The sequence below is a fragment of the Acinonyx jubatus genome, chromosome D3 (assembly GCF_027475565.1).
Source record: "Acinonyx jubatus isolate Ajub_Pintada_27869175 chromosome D3, VMU_Ajub_asm_v1.0, whole genome shotgun sequence".
NCBI lineage: Eukaryota > Metazoa > Chordata > Mammalia > Carnivora > Felidae > Acinonyx > Acinonyx jubatus.
The window spans coordinates 9,651,823-9,673,702 of NC_069392.1; the positions used below are offsets into that span (position 1 = coordinate 9,651,823).

Sequence of the window (21,880 nt, forward strand, 5' to 3'; positions counted from 1 at the left end):
AAACACATCTCAATGAGAATATAAAGATGGCAAATAAGCACATGAAAAGATGTTAAACATCACTAACCATTAGGAAAATACACATTAAAACCATTATAAAATATCACTACACACCTATGAGAATGGCTAAAATTAAAAAAAAGTGACAACACTAAGTGCTGATGAGAACGCAGAGAAACTGAATCACTCATACACTGCTAAGAGGAATTTAAAATGGTACAGTCACCATGAAAAAGTTTGGTCATATCTTAAAAAAAAAAAAAAGACTAAACATGCAGCTATCTTGCTCTACTGGTCATTTTCCTCAGAAAAATGAAGGCTTAAGTTCACACAAAAAACCTGCACACAAATGTTCACAGAAGCTCTATTTGTAACAGCCAAAAACAGGAAACTGTATGTCCTTCAACAGGTTAAAGAAATGGTGGCACATCCATAACACAGAACACTATTCAGCAATACAAAAGACTGAACTAGTAATACATGTAACATGGATGAATCTCCAGAGAATTATGCTGAGAGGAAAAAGGGCCAATCTGAAAATGTTACATATAATATGATTCAGATTCAGCTATATAACATTCTCAAAATAACAAAATTACAGAAATAGAAGACATTATTGTGGTTGCCGGGGGAGGGGGTGAAAGCAGGAGAGAGAGCTGCAGGGAAAAGTTTGCAGGTAAAAAAGGCAGCCACCGAATCTGGTGGTGAAGCTGTTCTGTATCCTGACTCTAGTGGAGGTCACCGAATCCACTGCACTACATACCACACTAAACACACATGTAAGGTACCACACGTACACACACATAAATGTCACAGTGAAATCTGAAAAAGGTCAATGGATTGTATCTATGTCAATTTCCTAATTAAGTTATTATACTGTAGTTATGCAAGATGTTACCACTGGGGCAAAATGGGAAGGAGTATAAAGAGATCTCTGTATTATTTCTTACAACTACGTATAAATCTACAATTATCTCAAAACACACATACACACACACACACACACTACAAAACAAAAAAGATAATCCAATTATCTTCCTTGTGGCTTAACAAGAAATCATGTCTTCATCTGATAGCACCTAGAGTCCCTGCTTGCTAGAGCAGTTATCTTGATATCTAGCATCCACCAACTTACATACAGTTACCCTTGTTACCCTCAATACAAGCACCCAACAGGATTCTGAAGTATACTTACTTTTGTACACTGTGTAGCAGGCAAGAGGTCAACAAACACCTTGAGGTCTGTAAAACAGCAAGGCTTATCCCCAAACTTTTTAAAATACTGGAACATTAATTCTTCTGGATCACCTAAGAGAGAAAACAAAAATCAATAAATTAACTCAAGGACTGAAATAATTTTTATATTAAGAGGTATGATTTGAAAAATATTTATTTCAATTAAATAAAAATTCTGCTTGAGTGCTTAAATGAGAATGGCAGTGAGGGCTGGAGGATGGCTTGCCCATTTAAAACTCAACAAACACTTTAAAAAGAAGTTGAATCTTACAAAATCAGCTTACATGTTATTACATGCAGGAAACATGACGCTTTCCATTGAATTAAAGTTTAAATAGCTAAAAAGTTTTCATTAAAGTTTAAATAAAGACTTAAGTTTATAAACAAACATTAAACAAGCACGTTTCTTTCCACAGTTCCTGAAATACGTACCAAATATTAAATAAATGTTAACTAAGTGGAAGGGAATGTTTAACAGGCACACCAACGGAGAGAAAATAAATGAGGAGAGTCACAAGCCAGTAACTCCAACAAGATCATTCACTATGGAAAATTTAAACCTGGATCTGCAGAAAGCTACCAGTTCCTTTTATTTTTCCTCACATTAAAAACAAAATAATAGGGGCACCTGGGTGGCTCCGTCAGTTGAGCATCCGACTTCAGCTCAAGTCATGATCTCACAGTTTCTGAGTTCAAGCCCCACATCAGGCTCACTGCTGTCAGTACAGAGCCCACTTCAGATCCTCCTTCCCCCCCTCTCTCTTTCCCTACCTGCTGGCACTGTTTCAAAACTACATAAACATTAAAATAATAATAATAATAATAATAATAATAATAATAATAATAGTAAGATACTCTCAAACTGAACTAGATTTAAGCAGCAGAGATTTTGGGGGCACCTGGGTGGCTCTGTTGTTAAGTCAGCATCCAACTTTTTTCCTTTTTTAATATTTACTTATTTTGGGGAGAGCACCAGCGGGGGAGGGGCAGAGAGAGGGTGACAGAGGATCCAAAGCAGGCTCTGTGCTGACAGGCTGACAGCAGCAAGCCTGATGTGGGGCTTGAACTCACAAACTGCAAGATCATGACCTGAGCCGAAGTCACTCAATGGACTGAGCCACCAAGGTGCCCCAACCATCGGACTCTTGATTTCAGACTTTTGATTTCAGTTCAGGTCATGATCCCAGGGTTGTAAGATCAAGCCCCAATTCAGGCTCTGAGCTGACAGTGCAGAGCCTGCTTGGGATTCTCTCTCTCCCCTTCCCCGCCCCTTCCCTGCTAGCGTTCTCTCTCTCTCAAAATAAACATTTTTTTAAAAAATTAAAATAAGAAACATAGAATTTTAACCTGGAATTTCGGTAAGATTTTAGGTCTTGGTTCCTATTCACAATTCTGGGAACAGAAGTCCATGGCTTTCATCAGATTCTCATAGGACTATAATCCAAGTCACTAAGAATCACTCACTCGTCTGGGTAAAAAACATTTTGTGCAGAAGCCCCTGGCTGGCTCAGTCGGTACAGCATGCAACTCCTGATCTCAGGGTCATGAGTTCAAGCCCCCTGTTGGAGGTAGAGTTTACTTCAAAAAGAATTTGGGGTAGACTAGACAAAGTCACAAATTTCTGGGGCACCTGGGTGGCTCAGTGTCCAACTGATTTCAGCTCAGGTCATGATGATTTCACGGTCTGTGGAATCAAGCCCCACATTAGACTCTGTAATGACAACACAGAGCCTGCTTGGGATTCTCTCTCCCTCTCTCTCTGCTCCTCCCTGGCTCGCATGCATGTGCATACTCTCACTCTCACTCTCTCTCTGTCACAAAAAATAAATAAATAAATTTTAAAAAGTCACAAATTTCTAACATGAAGGCTGGTGAGAGGGAAGAGAAAGACAAGAGATAGATACAGCCAAGTGTCAATGCAGATCCAAACTTTTCTATCCAGCTTTGGGAAAAAAGCAATTCTTTGGAATCTATCTCAACATTTTGCAGAGGGTCACATGAAAATTTTCATTTGCATTTCTGGAAATAACGGAGACTAAGGTTCCTTAAGTAGACCTAAAGAAGTCAACATGGAATTCAAAACTGGTTGTGAGAGGTGCACCTGGGTAGCTGAGTCGGTTGAGCGTCTGATTCTAGACTACAGCTCAGGTCATGATCCCAAGGTCATAGAATCAAGCCCTGTGTCAGGCTCCACTCTGAATGTGGAGCCTGCTTAAGATTCTCTTTCTCGGGGATCCTGGGTGGCTCAGTCAGTTAAGCGTCCAACTTTGGTTCAGGTCATGATCTCGCAGTTCGTGGGTTCAAGCCCCACATCGGGTTCTGTGCTGACAGCTAAGAGTCTGGAGCCTTCTTTGGATTCTGTGTTCCCCTCTCTCTGCCCCACCCCCTCTCACGTGCACACACGTTCCCTCTCTCTCTCTCAAAAATAAATAAGCATTTAAAAAAAAAGAACCATTTTCAGGGTGCTGGGGTGGCTCAGTTGGTTAAGCATCTGACTTCGGCACAGGTCACAACCACACAGTTTATCAGTTGGAGCCCTGCATCAAGCTCTCTGCTGTCAGCTTCAGATCCTCTGTCCCCCTCTCTCCGTCCCTTCCCCACTTGTGCATTCTCTCAATTAAAAAAAAAAAAAAATTTTTTTTTTCAGGTACCTAGGTGACTCAGTTGGTTAAGTGTCTAACTCAGGTTCGGCTTGGGTCACAATCTCACGTTTCATGAGATGGAGCCCCACAATGTGCTCTGTGGTGACAGCACAGAGCCTGCTTGGGATTCTCTCTCCCTGTCTCTCTTTGCCCCTCCTCATGCTCACACAAATGTGCTCTCTCTCAAAATAAATAAATAATCATTTTTAAAAAAGGCATTTTCAAATAAACATCTAAGCACTTCATCAAATTTCCTGAAGGCATTTCTTCATGCTTTACTGTCCAAATCATGTTTTTTCTCCTATCTTGTCATTGTCCTTGCAAATTTTCTCTTTAACTGTTAATTGCTCTAACTCCACCAGATGTTGTTTTGTCAATTGTTTTCTGAGCGCTTGGAGATTTTCAAGAAACTTTCCATCCTCTTCATGAAATCTTGAAACTTTTACAAAACTGGTTATTTTACTTTGAAACTGATTTTGACATTAATGTCAGGTCAAAAAGAATGCCTGAAAAAGACTCTGGTGGAATAGGAAGAGATGCTAATGTTAAGTCAAGTTGAAGATGTGATCGAGGGCTAATTTTATCAGTAATCCATTTGTTAGTAAATATTTTCATGTTATGAAGATGTCTGCTTCCCAAACATGACGGCATCATCGTAGACCTCACATAATGAATACTGCACTTGGGTATGGAAGGCATCCCTGCATCTTCTCCAGGGTTCCCAAATAATATTAGGGTTTCTTACCTAGTTTGTACTCATCATTAAAACCTTGACGTCTTAAACGTCTAATCAGTTCCAGTTTAGCAAGATGTGGTCCTCGGAGATGGCGGGAACTTTTAGATTCTTCTGTTATCCGATCTTCTATAAATTTCACAGCTTCTTCTGCAGAATAATGGACTTCTCCTTCTAAAGAGCTAGGTGTAAACACATGAAAAAGGTATTTTGTGCCTCTACTGTCTGTCCCAAAACTTAAAGTGAAGCCAAATTGATTTCAAAAAACAAATTAAAAAATAAAAAGCATTCTGATAATTATAAAATAACATGGGGGCAAAAGAGAACTAGGCGCACATTCTGACAGGTAACATGGGATATGATTACTCCCAATTTTGGCATCTGATTACTACACAGTGACTAACTACCTATACCTCTTTCTTAAAAAGACAAGGGATCACTTTATATATATCAAATATCACCTAATAAAAAGTCTAAGCAAATTTTACTTTACTGCTTGAATGAAGGCTAAGAAAATTTAGATGATTTAGTTAATATTACAAAGTAAGCACAAGCTCATCAGCATCTTAAATCCTGCTTATGTATTCACTTTTCAAAAAGATTCCATTCATGTTTATTATGGTATTATCTGTAATATCAAAAAAAAAAAAAGGAAATCAGCAACAATCCAAGTGTCCATCAGTCCATCCACAAGAGACACGTTAAATGAATTACAGTACATCTCTAAAATGGGAGTTCTCTTAAGTCACTAAAAAAGAATGAAACAGATCTCTATGTACCAAAAATGGAAAAATGCCCAAGATATATTTTAAGGGAGAAAATACCAAGTTGCAAACCACTAATATGATTGCATTTTTATGTTAAATAAGGGGAATAATTATGTTAGTATATGGACAGAAATAAATCTAGAAGAAAAAACTCTAAACTGCCATCAAGAGTTATCTCTGGGGGCACCTGGCTGGCTCAATTAGCAAAGCATGTGACTCCTGATCTTGGGGTCGGGGTCATGAGTTCAAGCCCCACACTGAACAGAGAGCTCACTTCAAAAAAAAAAAAAAAGGAAGAGAGAGAGAAAGAAAGAGAGAGAGAGAGAGAGAGAGAGAGAGATTGCTCTCTGGATCAATTATAACTCAATAAAAGTGGAAAAAGGTAAAAAAAAATGTTATTTCTGGGATGGTAGGATAATCAGGAACTAACACTTTCTACACCATATATTTCTCCACTAGTTTAACATTTTTACAATGAACATATTTTACAATAAAAAAAATGAAAAATCTTATTTTGAAAGGGATACACTATTGAGACTGAAAAAGAGAATTCGATTAGGCTTCCAATGAAATCCTTTTGCTACAATGTGCTAAAAAGTGCCACTGGAATTCAGGAATCAACTTACTGTTCACCTTCAGCAGGAGGAGTCCAGGCCTCTTCAATCAGTCGAAACACAGAATCGAAATAAGTCAGATAGAACTGCCAATCATCTGAGCTAAAATCAGATTGAATGGTGCACACAGGATTAAACCCAAGTTGTGACAAGTCTGCCCTAAGAACCATAATACTCAACTTACTTTCTATATTTTAGTCTTTACAAGGAGAAGCCCACCCTTCCAAGTTTCCCTAAAAGGGCAACTCCAGAGGCATTTTTCCAAGTAAAAAACTTTTAAGGAACTGTCATTTCCTTCAATGAAATGACCAGATCCAGAAAACAAATGCTCCTAAAACACCCATATTAGCACTTCCCCAAAACAGGGCCGTGGGATGGGGTGTTGGGGAGGGGAAGGTGTGTCTTTTAGACCAATACTGAATTTAACAAATTAATGATTTTCAGCATTCATTCTCAAGACCTAATACTCAGCATCCTGGTGGTGTAAGTACGATTATACCTCTTTACTGAAAGATGAAGGCTCATCAAAAACTTTTAAAAATACCTAAAACACACTACTACAAGATTTCACTTTATGCCCGGACAACATAAAAGACAACCAAAAAAAAAAAGAAAGAAAGAAAGAAAAGCAGTAGTGCAAACTGAGAGCCCTGCTACAGTCTCATAGTCCAAAGAGAAGCCTCTACTCACTTTTTCAGTAAGAGGCGCCTGGAAAGGGCATTACACTCTGGCCACCTGCTCAGCTTCTTGTACATAGCCATGCATTTATTTTCCCGACTCTGAATCTCACTTGTCAACTTCTCTACAATTAAAAGTTATAAAAATTGGTAAGCTGGGTTCACTTCTGCTCAGAAATCAGAATAAAGTCCAAACACAAGAAGAAAAATGTTGCATTTTCTTATTCATTCTATGAGAAATGGGACCACAGTTAGATATAAACTATTATCTTATTAAAGATTATTTTGCTGAAAAAAGTACATTTCTGATACTAAACATTTTATTATCACTTTTTCTATAAAATACAAGGATCACGAATGTATTGAAGTGAGGATCTCGTATATGGGATAAACTTGTAAAACAGAAAAAGCATCTAGGGACTAGTATAGCTGATCCACAGACAGGCTTCCCATCTATACATATAGTTCCCAAACATTGAATGAGCTTGAACTGGAATGGAATGTGCAAGGTAAAATATTAGAAATACAAAAATAAATAGAGCTAGGAACAGAAAAACTACAACTATTATTTCTGACCAAATTAAATTTGCCTTGACCTTTTAGAGCAGCTCAGCAGATTACATATACCAATAATTACATTATGAGTTTCCTACAGGGAATCTTCATTTTAACAACCATACGATTATAATCCAGCTGGGTAAAACCAGAAAGGCTGACTTACATCCATCTGCAAGGAGGCTGAAGTTAGAGAATAAGTAACATTAAGACAACAACAGGGGCACCTGAATGGCTCAGTCGGTTATAAGCATCCGACTTCAGCTTAGGTCATTATCTCATGGTTCATGGGTTCGAGCCCTGCTGACAGCCCAGACCCCACTTCAGATGCTTTGTCCCTCCCCCCCACCCTCTCTCTCTCTCTGCCCCTCTCCCACTCTCTCATTGAAAAAAAATTTTTTTGGTAGGGCATCTGGGTGGTTCAGTTGGTTAAGCATCCAACTTTGGCTCAGGTCATGATCTCACGGTTCGTGAGTTCGAGCCCCGTGTCGGGCTCTGTGCTGACGACTCAGAGCCTTGAGCCTGCTTCGGATTCTGTGTCTCCCTCTCTCACTGCCCCTCCCCCATTCTCTCTCTCTCTCTCTCTCTCTCTCTCTCAAAAATACACATTAAATGGGGAGCCTGGGTGGCGCAGTCGGTTAAGCGTCCGACTTCAGCCAGGTCACAATCTCGCGGTCCGTGAGTTCGGGCCCCACGTCAGGCTCTGGGCTGATGGCTCAGAGCCTGGAGCCTGTTTCCGATTCTGTGTCTCCCTCTCTCTCTGCCCCTTCCCCGTTCATGCTCTGTCTCTCTCTGTCCCAAAAATAAACATTGGAAAAAAAAAAAATACACATTAAAAAAAAAGAAAAAATTTTTAAACCAACAAAACTTCCATTTTATATAATTCAGGTAGTTAACTATCAGTTAGTGTTACAGTTTTATGGCCACACAGGCTAGTAAAGGATATACACACTTGTATAAAATAAGGTTTTTTAATGACTATTCCTAATAAGAGATCTGAGGCTACTCTTCTACAGTTAGCTTCTCCCAATCACTGTAAAGGCACAACTAAAAACCATGTTTGTCAAAACACTGCACTTCCAGGAATTTAAATGTTTGGGAACCTAAATCTCTTTCACAAACACCCCAAAAAGAGGAATGGTTAGATCAATCTATGGGGTTCATACAAATCAGTTTTCCAACAAAAAGGGAAGAAGTATTTTCACAATAATGGAAGAAAGCTAACTTCTTTAACGCACAAAGGGCTCTTGCAAATCATTAAGATTAACCACATTTTTAGAAATAGGAAAACGATAAGGAAAAGCAGTTCAAAGAAAATATCAATGGCTTTTAAACAAATTAAAAAGTAATTATCCTTCCTCAGAATTAAATAAAAATTGTAAGATATGTTTTATCTATCACAATGAAAAACATTAACAAGTCTGAAATAGGGGCGCATGGCTGGCTCAGTCTGTAGAGCATGCAACTCTTGATATCAGGATCGTGAGTTCGAGCCGCATGTTGGGCGTAGAGCTTTCTTTAAAAAAAAAAAGTTTGAAGTAACAGCTTAAAAATACAGGTTATTAAGTATACAAAGAAACATACCCTCTCACATGATGAAAGTAAATACAGCAGGTGGGAATGCACACCCCATAGCCTCTTGTAGGGTAATCTGGTTTGTAACAAGGTGTTCCTTGCAAATAGTCATCAAAGGCTGGTTATGTAAATTGTCTACATTTATAGTATGGAACACTGGACAGTCACTAAAGGGAGTGAGGTAGCGAGGTATAGCTCTAAGACACACTTAAGTTAAAAAAAAAAAAAAAAAAGGTACAGTGGGGCATTGGGTGGCTCAGTTCCTTAAGCCTCCGACTTCGGCTCAGGTCATGATCTCACCATTAGTGAGTTCGAGCCCTGCACTGGGCTCTGTGCTGACAGCTCAGAGCCTGGAGCCTGCTTCGGATTCTGTGTCTCCCTCTCTCTCTGCCCCACCCCTGCTCACACTCTGTCTCTATCTCTCTCTCTCTTTCCCTCTCTCTCTTGAAAATAAACATTTAAAAAAAGGTTTTTTTAAAATAGGTAACAGTACACAGAGCAGAAGTCACAAAATCAAATCCTTGATAGGATAGGCAGGTAAACAAAGAAAAAAAATTTGCACCCAGGGTACAAATCCTGACTACAGGTATTAACATTTAAAAATATTAAAGAGGGGTGCCTGGGTGGCCTGGTTAGTTAAGCATCTGACTCTCACTTTCGGCTCAGTTCATGATGGCGCAGTTCATGAAATTGAGCCCTACGTCAGACTCTGGACTCTGGGCTCTGTACTGACAGTGTGCAGCCTGCTTGGGATTCTCTCTCTCCCTCTCTCTCTGCCCCTTCCCCACTCATGCTCTCACTCCCAAAATAAATAAATATTAAAAAAAAAAAAAGAAAAAAGTTTTTGAATAAAAACATTGTGCTCAGTAAGAGTACTCTATTAGCTTAGGTACAGTATGTTCTCGTTTGTGACTTGAACAAACTGGGGCGAGTTGGGAGGAGGGGAAAGTACATCTTTAGAAAGATATACAGGGGGCACCTGGGTGGCTCAGTCACTTAAGCCTCTGACTTCGGCTCAGGTCATGACCTCACAGTTCGTGGGTTCGAGCCCCGCGTTGGGCTCTGTGCTGACAGCTCAGAGCCTGGAGCCTGCTTTGGATTCTGTGTCTCCCTCTCTCTCTCTGCCCCTCCCCCACTCATGCTCTGTCTCTGTCTCAAAAATAAATGAAAACATTTTAAAAAATTAAAATTTAAAATTTTAATTAAAATTTAAAATTTAATTAAAATTTTTAATGTTTTTATTTATTTTTGAGACAGAGAGAGAGTGAGCGAGCATGAGTGGGAGAGGGGCAGAGAGAGAGAGGGAGACAGAATCCGAAGCAGGCTCCAGTCTCCGAGGTGTCAGCGCAGAGCCCGACGCGGGGCTCGAACCCACGAACTGTGAGGTCATGACCCAAGCCGAAGTCGGAGGCTTAAGTGACCGAGCCACCCAGGCGCCCCAAACATTAAAAAAAACGTTGAAAAATTTTTTTTAATTAAAAAAAAAGAAGGACATACAGAACAAATGACTGGCAAAGAACTTTGAGGGCAAAGGGTTAGAGGTCATACTCTTTCTGACATCTTCAATTTTCTTAATTCCTAAATTATTTCCAATTCAAAAATATTTTTAAAAAGTAAATATACAACATACAGAAAAATCTATATGAACATAAAATGACCACCGTGATTGTTTTTTTTAATGTCTTGATATCTTTACTTTTCTGTATAAGGAGAAATTTTTCCACAATTAAGTATTTTGCATGTTTAAATAAGAAAAAAAAGAAAACTTTAAAAATTACCTCCTAATTTTCCTCTGATAACATCTAAGGCTTCCTGGTACTTTCCCAAACGTTCCAGGATCATATAATAAAGTTCAACCTTACAGAAAAAACAAACAAGAAATGCAGCCAATGAAACTTCTCAATAAAATCATTTGCATGCTTTCAAAAGTTACCTAACAGAAAAGAACACTATCTTCAAATGAGATGACATTAGCAGTAACAATGTTCGGATACCTAAGCTAGGTACTTCCAAAGCTTCCTTTTACACAAGAGGCAAGAATGAGGCCCAGCTCTCTAACTGGAATAAGACAGCAGTTTACAATACTGTAGCATCACATAGTAGCAATATCAAATCATGGGAATACAAAAGGAGGGCTTCCACTACTCACTTCAGCTTCAGCTTCTATCTTGTCCTCTTTCACCATTTTTTCTACCATTCTCTCAGCGAGGGGCAGAAACATCGTTTTTGAGAGGTTTTCATCCTGTGCCGATATAGACTGTAGGAGAAAAAAATAAATGTTCTATTCTAATTTCTCTCCTGCTTGCACTATTTATATTATTACCAGGCAGACCATTACTGGGACCCCAGCACATATTTATCACTCCACTATGTCCAATATCAGACCTAATTTGAACTTGCCACGAAGATACATTACAGAGTGGTTTGCCTTAGAAGAGATTTCTTTTAATAAAGATTTATTATCCTATATATTTTTGACATACTGAGTTTCCACAATATGGCCTAACTTTTAAATAGGTTATTCATACATTTTTCTAGAACTATATTAAGAAGCAGTAGGTATGCCTACACTGTTTATTACATGTAAGGGGTATCATCAGTTGTTTGAAGAGAAAAGCCTTTCAAGTGTCTTTTTTTTTTTTTTTAAGATTTTATTTATGTAATCTCTACACCCAACAAGAATTGCATGCTCCACCAACTGAGCCGGCCAGGTGCCCCTATCAGATGTCTTTTTGAAATGTTCACATATTAAAGGGAAAACTCCAATTCCTTCTATTTTACACAGCATAGTAGCTTGGATAATTAAGATGATCTTAGATTGACAATTAAAATCAATGCATATTAATAATTTTAACATTGCCTGAGATTCTGCTCAAACCTCAGTACTCAAAGTAGCTATTATGCTTATCTCACAGATAAACTAAGAGATTCCCCAACGGCTCTCTAAGACATATGCTGAAGCCAGTATATGAATGCAGACCTGTCTGAACCCAGAGTCTTTCTGTTCTGAACTGCTACATTTTAACTCCTTCCTCCCCATCTTCTCTTATACCCTATCTCCTTTTAGTCCTTACAGTAGCTCTGGGAGATGAGCATCTCCCTTCTGCAAAAGAGGAAACTGAGGCTCAAAAACCAGAATTGATAGAACGAGGCCATCCAGTTCAATAACTTGTACACTAACAAACAATACTGTTTTAAAGACAAACGTCAAGTCAAAATATCAAATAATTCGAGTCTCATATTTGATCAAATAACCCAGTAATAGATCTAAGATTCAGGGGAAATACAGTCTGTGCTCCACACAAATAAACCAATATACCAACTCATAAGGAATAAATGCCAAAACTCCCCAACTCAAAAAGTCAACTGACAATATGGAAAGTCCCTATTTGACACATGCTATAACACATTACCCAAGATGTTCAGAAGACAAATTAGGACAACAGCTATATACAAAAATAAAAACAAATCTCAATTCCATTCTGAATACCATACTCACTTGCATAATTAAGCTCATCACAGACCAAAAGTAGTAAGGGTTTTTGGGGACAATCTTATATAGAGCCATGCCAGCCTGAAAGACAGAGAGCCATAAATAATTTAGAAAACGTCACACAGAGGGCAATTAATGATCTAGATATGTGGCAAGAAGTTCCTAGGAGAATAGCAACACATCTACATATCCCAGTTACTATAAATGCCTATTGACTTGATGAATATTCTCTAGTAGATAGCAATATAAGTAATCACAAAGGTGAAATTTCACAACATCAGAAATATTTCACCTTTTGAACCAGATTTCTTCAAATTAAAGCCCAGTATTTTTGGAAAATATAGCAATCCAATATGGTTCCGGTAGACTACTGACAAACACAAAATTTGGCTTATGAATGTACACCAAAAAACTTTACTAAAGGCACTGCACTAACCAGTTATAGTAAAACAAATTTAAAAATCCAGACAGTATATTTAAATTTTAAAATTAGAAAAGTTTTCTCTGACATTATTCAAAAAACAGTAATTCTTAGGTTAGGAAAATAATCAGGTTCTCCCAAGATACCATTAACTAGAACTGAACTCTTTCATTGTGAAATGTATAATATGAAATACTTAAAGCAGGGACATGGCAAGAAGGAATAAAGTAGATCTACTCATGCATAACTGAGAATCCTCCCATAATTAGCCAATTAGTAATCAATGCCAAGAAATCAGTCAGCTAGTTATTACAGTTACTATTTTATGTTTTTTTAATGTTTTGCCTATCTTCAACCCACTTGAAAAAGTACACAGAGACTCTATTAAGTGGAAGGAAATGTCTATTCCTGCCAATGATAGAAAGATTGAGACTTGGTCCCAAATGCATTTAGAAGCTAGAGACAGAGATAAGACAAATATTTAAATGACTAAAATATACACTTGGCAAAAAAAAATGTCCTATACAACAAAAACATCATATCTTTTATTTCCAAAAAAAAAAAGGCAAGTTGTTTATTCCTTTCTTTAAGGGAAAGTAGGGAAGGGAACTTTATCAATAAAGCCTTCTTCAAATAGCAGTCTTCCAAATGAACCTTGAAGGACAAACAGTATGTCTACAGGCAAAGATGGAGGTAAGGATACAAATATACAAATACAAACATTTGGGGTGAGTGGGTAAGTAAGTGAATCAATTCTAAGTAGGAGTAAAATGAATCTGAACAAAAATATTAAAGAAAAAAAAAGACATATTGACAAGAAGAAATAGGACATTTGGCTAAAAATAAGGATTAAGAGGACTAGTAGGGAAATGGGGCTGAAAAGTAACTGAGATACCCTTATTGTGAAGCACTCAAAAATCAGGCTGTTACAGAGTAAAAGAGTAATAGGTACACATCTACACTCTTCTAAGAACATATTTTAACTGGACCATGAAGAAAGAAAATAGAAAGAGATGAGGTAATGAGGAACTACACCAGGATGAGGTACATCAAATAGAAAAGAGACCTCAAAGACAATGTGGAGGAAGAGTCAAGATAATGTAGAAACAATATGATGTACAGGTTTAGAAGAATCTAAGATAGCTTAAGGTTTCAGCTTCTAACACCAAACTCTGGAGGAATTGAATGAAAAGTGCTAGAAAATCTATTTTACCTGATCATTTGGGGAAGGAAAACATTTTTATAATGACATGCAGAAATAAAAAGTAGAATATAAAATATGAATTTTTAACACAAAACATAAGAAAAAAATTCCATGCCCATAACCTACTATCTTGCCGACACTTATATTCTGCTGATACAGGAAACTTTTGACGATAGACAAGTTTAAAAAACATGGCTATGAATTGGTGACTCAGAATATGGAAATGTGAAAGAAAAGAGAAAAAAGAGTAAAGACAAAAGGATAGCAATGTCATTTACAGAAAAAGAAAGTCCAATCACCATATGAACATCTAGCAACTCTTCATTCAAGATGATTTTTTTTTTAAGTTTATTTATTTTGAGAGAGTGAGCAAGAAGGGCAGAGAGAGAATCCCAAGAAGGCTCCATACTGCCAGCACAGAGCCCAATACAGGGCTCGAACTCACGAACCAAGAGATCGTGACCTGAGCTGAAATCCAGAGTTAGATGCTTAATCAACTGAACCACCCAGGCTCCCCCAAGATGATTTCAAATATTGCCTGCCAGGGATGTCATTTGGGTCAGTAAAAGTCCTGAAGTTTTCTGATTCCTTAGCTTCCCTCCCTTCTACCTCCACCAGGTTAATCATTTGTGTTTTTTTGACAAAAATTTATTGTGCAGATGCTATTCTAGGCACTGAGGATTCAGCAGTGAACAAAATAAAAACTCTCACCCTCATAAAACTTGACATTTAATTTGTAAACTATTTATTATCCCAGACTGACATACCATTTTCAATATAATCCTACATGTATACTAAGAAATTATAACTACCTTAAGCAGCAAAAAAGGTAAAATTAGACATTTCATTCTAAAACATTTAACACTAGAATGCTCCATTCTTCCAATATATTAGAATAATGTAAAAACAAGCTATAGCTACAATATATTAAAGATCCAAAACTGTTAAGCCACATCAAAGCAGTGGCTCCAAAGAGCAAGATGCAGAAGTATGTCTATCTTTGGCCACATGTAAAGTCAAACTATAAAAAACAAAATCCATTCAAGTGGCAGATTATTTACCTTAATATTGTTGTTGTATGAACTTAGCCTTTTGTTATTTTTTTGTATGTGTATATGTATTTCAAAAACATATTGTGGTATCATAATATTAACATGTACTTTAAAAGGGGGGGGGGGGCGGTGCGCCTGAATGGCTCAGTCAGTTGAGAGTCTGGCTCTTGGTTTCAGCTCAAGCCATGATCCCATGGTTCTTGAGTTCGAGCCCCACATCAGGCTCTGTGTGGATGGCGCAGAGCCTGCTTGGGAGTCCCTCTCTCTCTGCCCCTCCCCTGCTCACACTCTCTCTCAGAATAATAAAAACTTAAAAAAAAAAAAAAAAAAGAAAGAAATTAAAAGAAAGAAAAGTATCTATAGGCCTGTATCCTGCCTGGTAACATTTTGGTTACATAACCTTACAGATATATCCTTTAAGGAACCATAGATGTGAAGGGAATAGAGGGGAAGGCCATTTTACAACTTTTTACCCATTAACATATATTAGGAACATCTTTCTGTGTCAACAAAGACATACAGTACTATTTGAGAGGAGTGGGATGTTGCATTTTACCATTAATATTTAATATATTTTAAACATAATCCTAGAAATAAAAATACTAAACTTATATATATTATGTACATATACATATATACACATATCTGTGTGTATATATATATGTATGTGTACATGTCTGTATATATATATATGTCAGTTGCCAATTTTAAAATATATGCCCACTTTACATTAAAAGAAAAATTACAATCTCTGAATTATTTTTCATGAGAATAAACTCCATCAGTAAATAAAACTTCTTCAAAGAATCGTATCTGGGGAATAAAATTTTTCCAATTTAAAAACTTGCATATAAGCAAATACGAAGATTAATTTTATGGAGAAAGGATTTATTTTAATATAGGATCTTCCACCCTCCCTAACTCATCCATTGTTATAGTCTGATACTTCAAGTAAAGAGTAAGACAAAGACCCAGGTAAGAAAGCTTTGTTTTCTGAAGAAATTGTACCCACAAACAAAACATTTCTAAAATAAATACTAGCTTGACATCATAACTGTCTATGGGCTTAACAGTTTCATTCCTCTGGGATGATGACTTTACCCACCCACTAGTCCAAATGTATCCACATGAGGCTTCTTCATATGTCTACAAGGAACATCTAAAATGTATCAAGTGGCAAATAAGCTGCCTTTTGCAAAAAAGACAAGTATTCCAAACAGTGGGGATTTTTCCCAGGTGAATTTAAAAATTTCAGCAGGCTACAAAGAAAATTAAATTTATAAATTAGATGTAAACTTTCTTTTTCTTTAAGATTTTATTTTTAAGTAATCTCTATAAGGAACATGGGGCTCAAAATCACAACCCAAAGATCAAGAGTCACAGGCTCTACCGACTGAGCCAGCCAGATGCCCCTAAATGTAAACATTAAAGTTTGCCTTTCTATAGTCTGTTCATTTTTTATTCTGGGATTTCTGTCCATTTTCTGAAAATATAACAGCAATTTCATGCAGTGGGACAATCTGAAGCCAACGTACCAGAATAAAAAATGCTATCAGGCCACAAAAGAACAATCAGATTTCCCCTAAGAAAATGCTTAAAGAACTTGAATAACAGTTCATCCTTAAAACATACAAAGAAAACACATGCCTGATCTCCACACACAAATACATAGATTCAGTATTACACACATATGCAAACACACACATGCACCCACACACTCCTACAACTAAATCACATTTAAAGAAATTTTAGTCTCTAATAGCAAATCCCACAACCCAGGATAAAGTTACCTGTTGCATTTTCTTGTATTCGCCCACTCTGGCATAAGCCATGAAGAGGTGAGAGTGATACTCCTCACTATTGGGAACTTTCTTCACAGCTGCCTCATAAAGTTTTGTAACTAACTCCGCTAGAATAAAGAGAAATAAGATAGTCTTTAATTATTGAAGTATATCTTAAATCTTAACAGCATTTAATTTCTTCCCCCTTTGGAGGATACGATGTCTCCTACCATTAAGGAAGAAGAAAGTACTTGTTTTGCCTCATCCGATCATTACTCTTCTCTTGGTTAGGCATTATTCAATGAAGCACGGAATAGCTCAGGCCTCCCCTAACACACTTACAATATACAAGACCCTCCACAATCTAGCCTCTCTCTCCTTCCTAATTCTTTCCCCCAGCACTTTATGTTCTAGCCACACCAAACTATTTGTAGTTCCACTAGACTCCCTGTGCTCTATCATACCTCCATGCCTTTACTCTGCTCCCCATGCCTAAATTCACCTTTCCTCTCTTTTCTACTCAATGAACATCATCCAAAACCCAACTCAAATGTAATCCTCTCTACAAGGAATTGTGCAAGTTCAAATGTAATCCTTCCCTGAGCACCATCTGTGCTCCTCTACTCAGTTTGATTACTGCTCCCCTCTGCCATCTTTAAATCTTTGTAAGTCTCTTATAACATTTATTAACATATAATGTAGTATACAGTTTATTGACCAATTTCCCTTTATTTTAACTGAGCTCTATGCCCAACATGGGGCTTGAACTCATGACCCTGAGATCAAGAGCCATATGCTGTACCAACTGAGCCAGCCAGGCACCCATGAATTTCCCCTTACAGACTGTGAGTAACACAAGGGCAGAGAGAGCATCTTTAATCTTTGCTTCTGATATAATACTTCTCATAGAAAAACATTCAACCAGGGATGCCTGGGTGGCTCAGTCGGTTGAGCGTCCAACTTCGGCTCAGGTCATGATCTCGCAGTCTGTGAGTTCAAGCCCTGGGTCAGGCTCTGTGCTAACAGCTCAGAGCCTGGAGCCTACTTCAGATTTTGTGTCTCCCTCTCTCTCTCTGCCCCTCCCCCGCTCATGCTCGCTCGCGCGCTCTCTCTCTCTCTCTCTCTCTAATAAACATTAAAAAAAATTCAACCATATTTGTGAGATAAATGATTTTTAAAAAACACTGGGAGGGGCGCCTGGGTGGCTCAGTCAGTTGAGCGTCCGACTTCGGCTCAGGTCACGATCTCGCGGTCCGTGAGTTCGAGCCCCGCGTCAGGCTCTGGGCTGATGGCTCAGAGCCTGGAGCCTGCTTCTGATTCTGTGTCTCCCTCTCTCTCTGCCCCTGCCCCGTTCATGCTGTCTCTCTCTGTCTCAAAAATAAATAAATGTTAAAAAAAAAAAATTTTTTTAATAAAAAAAAAAACAAAACAGTGGGAGAGAATCCATTATCTCTAAATCAACATAATCCCTATAATCAAATACAATACCTCAACTCTTAAGTTTTATCTTTTATAAAAATGAAAAACAAAACTAAAATGTAACATTTTCTGCCCACTAGGTTGGCAAAAATTTTATTTTTTCCAGCTTTACTGAGGAATAACTGATGAATAAAAACTATATTTTAAGGTCTACAACATGATGATTTGATGGCAAAACTTTTAATTTTTTTTTAACGTTTACTTTTGAGAGAGAGAGAGACAGAGACAGCATTAACAAGGCAATGGTGGCAGAGAGGGAGAGAGGCAGACACAGAATCCAAAGCAGGCTCCAGGCTCTAAGCTGTCAGCACACAGTGAGATGTGGGGCTTGAATTCGTGAACTTTGAGATCATGATCTGAGCCAAAGTCGGACGGTCAACCAACTGAGCCGCCCAGGTGCCCCTGATGGCAAAACTTTTAAAGTCTAAGAATAGCAAGTGTTAACAAGGATGTGGAACAACTTGGAACTCTTATACACCGGTATTAGGAGAGTAAATTTGGAAAACAAGGTGACGTTATTTTTCTTCATCTTTAAGCTGAACATACACACACCCTAGGACTTAGTATCTCTACTTCTAGACTGCAGTCCCCGAGAAAAATGTTTTGTGATAGTAAAAATGAATGAACTAAAAGTATGTATATATTAGATGAAACATGCAACTCACAGAACATACACAGTATGAATACATTTATATTAAGTTCTAATTAATATGGTATTACTATATTAACAATTATATCAATATAATAACTTCTATTAATAAGTAACTTATTAACTAAGTTATAATAAATAATAATAAAGTAAGAAATTGACAAAGTATTACTTAGACAAATGTGATAAAGATGTTTTTAAAAGCAAGACAATAAAATATATTCAGGAAAGCCAATACATCTTGGAAGGTAAAAAAGAAGTAAGACTGATGAAGAACACACAGGAAGCATCTTAGTATTAAGTTGGTTGGTAGGTCCATGAATGTTCATTATTCCACATCAAAAATACGTACTTCTATAATATGTATTATGGAAGATATGTATTATTACATAGTAAAAGATCTGAGAAATCAACAGTGAGAAACTTTACAGGTGAAATGGTAGACTATCTAGAATAGGCTTACAAATAATCTGGGAGGGGGATGAGATATAGATAAAATTGGCCATGTGACAATGACTGCTAAATGTGGGTAAGGAGTACAATGGGACTTATTATGCTATTCTGGTTTTATTTATGTTTGAAATTTTCCATATCAAATAGTAAAAAAGGGTAACTCTTCCATTTAATAAGTCAAAATGCCACAAACTGACCTCAATTCCTCATTCCAATTCAAGGATCTTAATACATGCAAAATATCTTTTCTGCCAGGGCATCTGGGTGGGCCAGTTGGTTGAGCATCAGACTTCACCTCAGGTCATGATCTCACGGTTCAGGAGTTCAAGCCCACATCAGGCTTGCTGCTGTCAGCTTGGAGCCCACTTTGGATCCTCTGCCCCACTCCCCCCTTGCTCTCTCTCAAAAATAAATAAATGTTAAAAAAAATAAAATTGAACATCCTTTTTGCCTACAGTCTTTGTAAATCATGGTTAATGCATTATTTTACCTATTGCCATCCACTCAACTCATGAGTGATCAGTAAAACAGAAAAATAAAGAACTCAATCAAAAATAACCAAAAACTCAGGGTGCCTCATGGCTCAGTTGGTTAACCATCTAACTTCAGCTCAAGCCAGGATCTCACAGCTCTTGGATTTGAACCCCGAGTCAGGATCTGTGCTGACAGCTCAGAGCCTAGAGACTGCTTTAGATTCTGTGTCTCCCTCTCTCTGCCTCTCCCCAGCTCTCGCATGTGCATTTTCTCTCTCTCTCTCGGTCTCAAAAATAAATAAACATTAAAAAAAATTTAAGAAGTAACCAAAACCTTAAGCTCAGGTTTAAAAACAATGAAAAAGAAGGGGCACTCGGGTGGCTCAGTCAGCTGAGCATCCAACTTCGGCTCAGGTTGTGATCTAACAGTTCGTGAGTTTAAGCCCCACATTGGGCTTGCTGCTGTCAACACAGAGCCTACTTTGGATCCTCTGTCCCCTTCTTTCTCTGCCCCTCCCCAGCTTGCTCTCTCTCTCAAAATAAATAAGACATTAAAAAAATAACGAAAGTAATAAAACAATAAAAACGAGAAACATACGTCGATGCATCTCCCGATAGAGAATAGTCAGTGCCTGCAGCGAGTTGTCATCTGTGGGTTCAAGGGCCGCCACCTCCTGTGCCAAGGTGAAGGCTTCCTCTTGCTTTCCAGTTCTCTGTAGACCAATTGCCTTTAAAACCTGATACAAAAGAAAGACAAATTGATTTTAAAAGGACAGAAAAGAAAATATGAACAAAACAAGGTGAATTCAAAAACACAACATAAGTTGTAAGGTATGCCTAGGTCTAATCAAGTAAACCATATTTTACCAAAAATATCAACAAATCAAGATTCTTTCCTAGTTTCATATTAAGATGTAACGACACTGTTTAAAAAAAAGTCTGTCAAAATAGTATAATTAAGTTAGCTATATCCAAAGAAATAAACAGCTAGCTTGTAATTAAATACTATTTATGGCATTTAAGTAATCAGAAAAACAAATGTCTTCAAGGGGAGCCCAGCTGGCTTAGTCAGTAGAGCATATGACTCTTGACCTCAGGGCTGTGAGTTCAAGCCCCATGTTAGGTATAGACATTACTTAAAAATTAAATCTTTAGGGGTAGTGGGTGGCTCAGTCGGCTGAGCATCCAACTTCCACTCAGGTCATGATCTCACAGTTCATGAGCTCAAGTCCCACGTCAGGTTCACTGCTGTCAGCTCAGAGCCTACTTGCTGGCTTGCTTCTGATCCTCTGTCCCCCTTTCTCTCTGCCCTTCCCCCACTCATCCTCTCTCCCTCCCTCCCTCTGTCTCCCTCAAAACTGAAGAGACATTTTTAAAAAAATTAATTAATTAACATCAGCTCAGGTCACAATCTCACCATTCATGGGGTCAAGCCCCACATTGGGCTTTGCACTGACAGCACAGAGTCTGCTTTAGATTCTGTCTCCCTCTCTCTCTGCCCCTCCCCTGCTCACGGTCTCTCAAAAACAAACAAAAAATAATAATAAAATAAAATCTTTAAAAAAAAAAATACCCTGGGGGGGGGGGGAACCCTGAACAGTGTCACTAAAAGGATTAAACATCTTTTTCTTTTTAAGATTACAATATATAATCCACCAAATATGTAAGTCAAGGGCAAATGAATTTACCTTAGCACAATGAAGATCCTTATGTTTCTTCAACAATTTATCTGCTTGCTGAATTGCCATTTTATTATTACCATTATCAAGATAATCTACGAAAACAAATTACGATAGTTATTATATTCCTTCAAAAGATAGGAAAAATGTATAGGCTGTCATCAGATGTTTCATAAAGTATCTTAATTCAGTATCAAAAACATCATGGTGCTAATTTTAACTCTAAATGGTTAGGATGATCCAGAATACAATCTTATATTCCTATAGTCATCTCTCAGACCTGTTATAAAAATTGAGTTAAGTAAAAATAGGAATCAATTATTATCCAAAAGTCTAACAAAAGCAAAGATTAATTTCAAGATTAAGATCTAAAAGAAAATGAGAGGTGCCTGAGTGG

At 37.6% G+C, this 21,880-nt stretch overlaps 1 protein-coding gene across 2 annotated transcripts in view; it reads right to left on the reverse strand.

Moving 5' to 3' along the window:
- Positions 1 to 21,880, reverse strand: part of NAA25 (N-alpha-acetyltransferase 25, NatB auxiliary subunit) — a 79,154-nt gene that overhangs the window by 44,985 nt on the left and 12,289 nt on the right. For both annotated transcript variants that reach the window (XM_027044337.2, XM_053206758.1), the window contains exons 2-11: positions 21,493 to 21,578; positions 20,403 to 20,541; positions 16,760 to 16,878; positions 12,299 to 12,373; positions 10,949 to 11,056; positions 10,578 to 10,656; positions 6,683 to 6,794; positions 6,005 to 6,094; positions 4,624 to 4,793; positions 1,196 to 1,308 (exon numbers count right to left, since the gene is read on the reverse strand). In XM_027044337.2, coding sequence (XP_026900138.1) covers positions 1,196 to 1,308; positions 4,624 to 4,793; positions 6,005 to 6,094; positions 6,683 to 6,794; positions 10,578 to 10,656; positions 10,949 to 11,056; positions 12,299 to 12,373; positions 16,760 to 16,878; positions 20,403 to 20,541; positions 21,493 to 21,578 — 1,091 coding nt within the window. The remainder of the gene's footprint in view (positions 1 to 1,195; positions 1,309 to 4,623; positions 4,794 to 6,004; positions 6,095 to 6,682; positions 6,795 to 10,577; positions 10,657 to 10,948; positions 11,057 to 12,298; positions 12,374 to 16,759; positions 16,879 to 20,402; positions 20,542 to 21,492; positions 21,579 to 21,880) is intronic.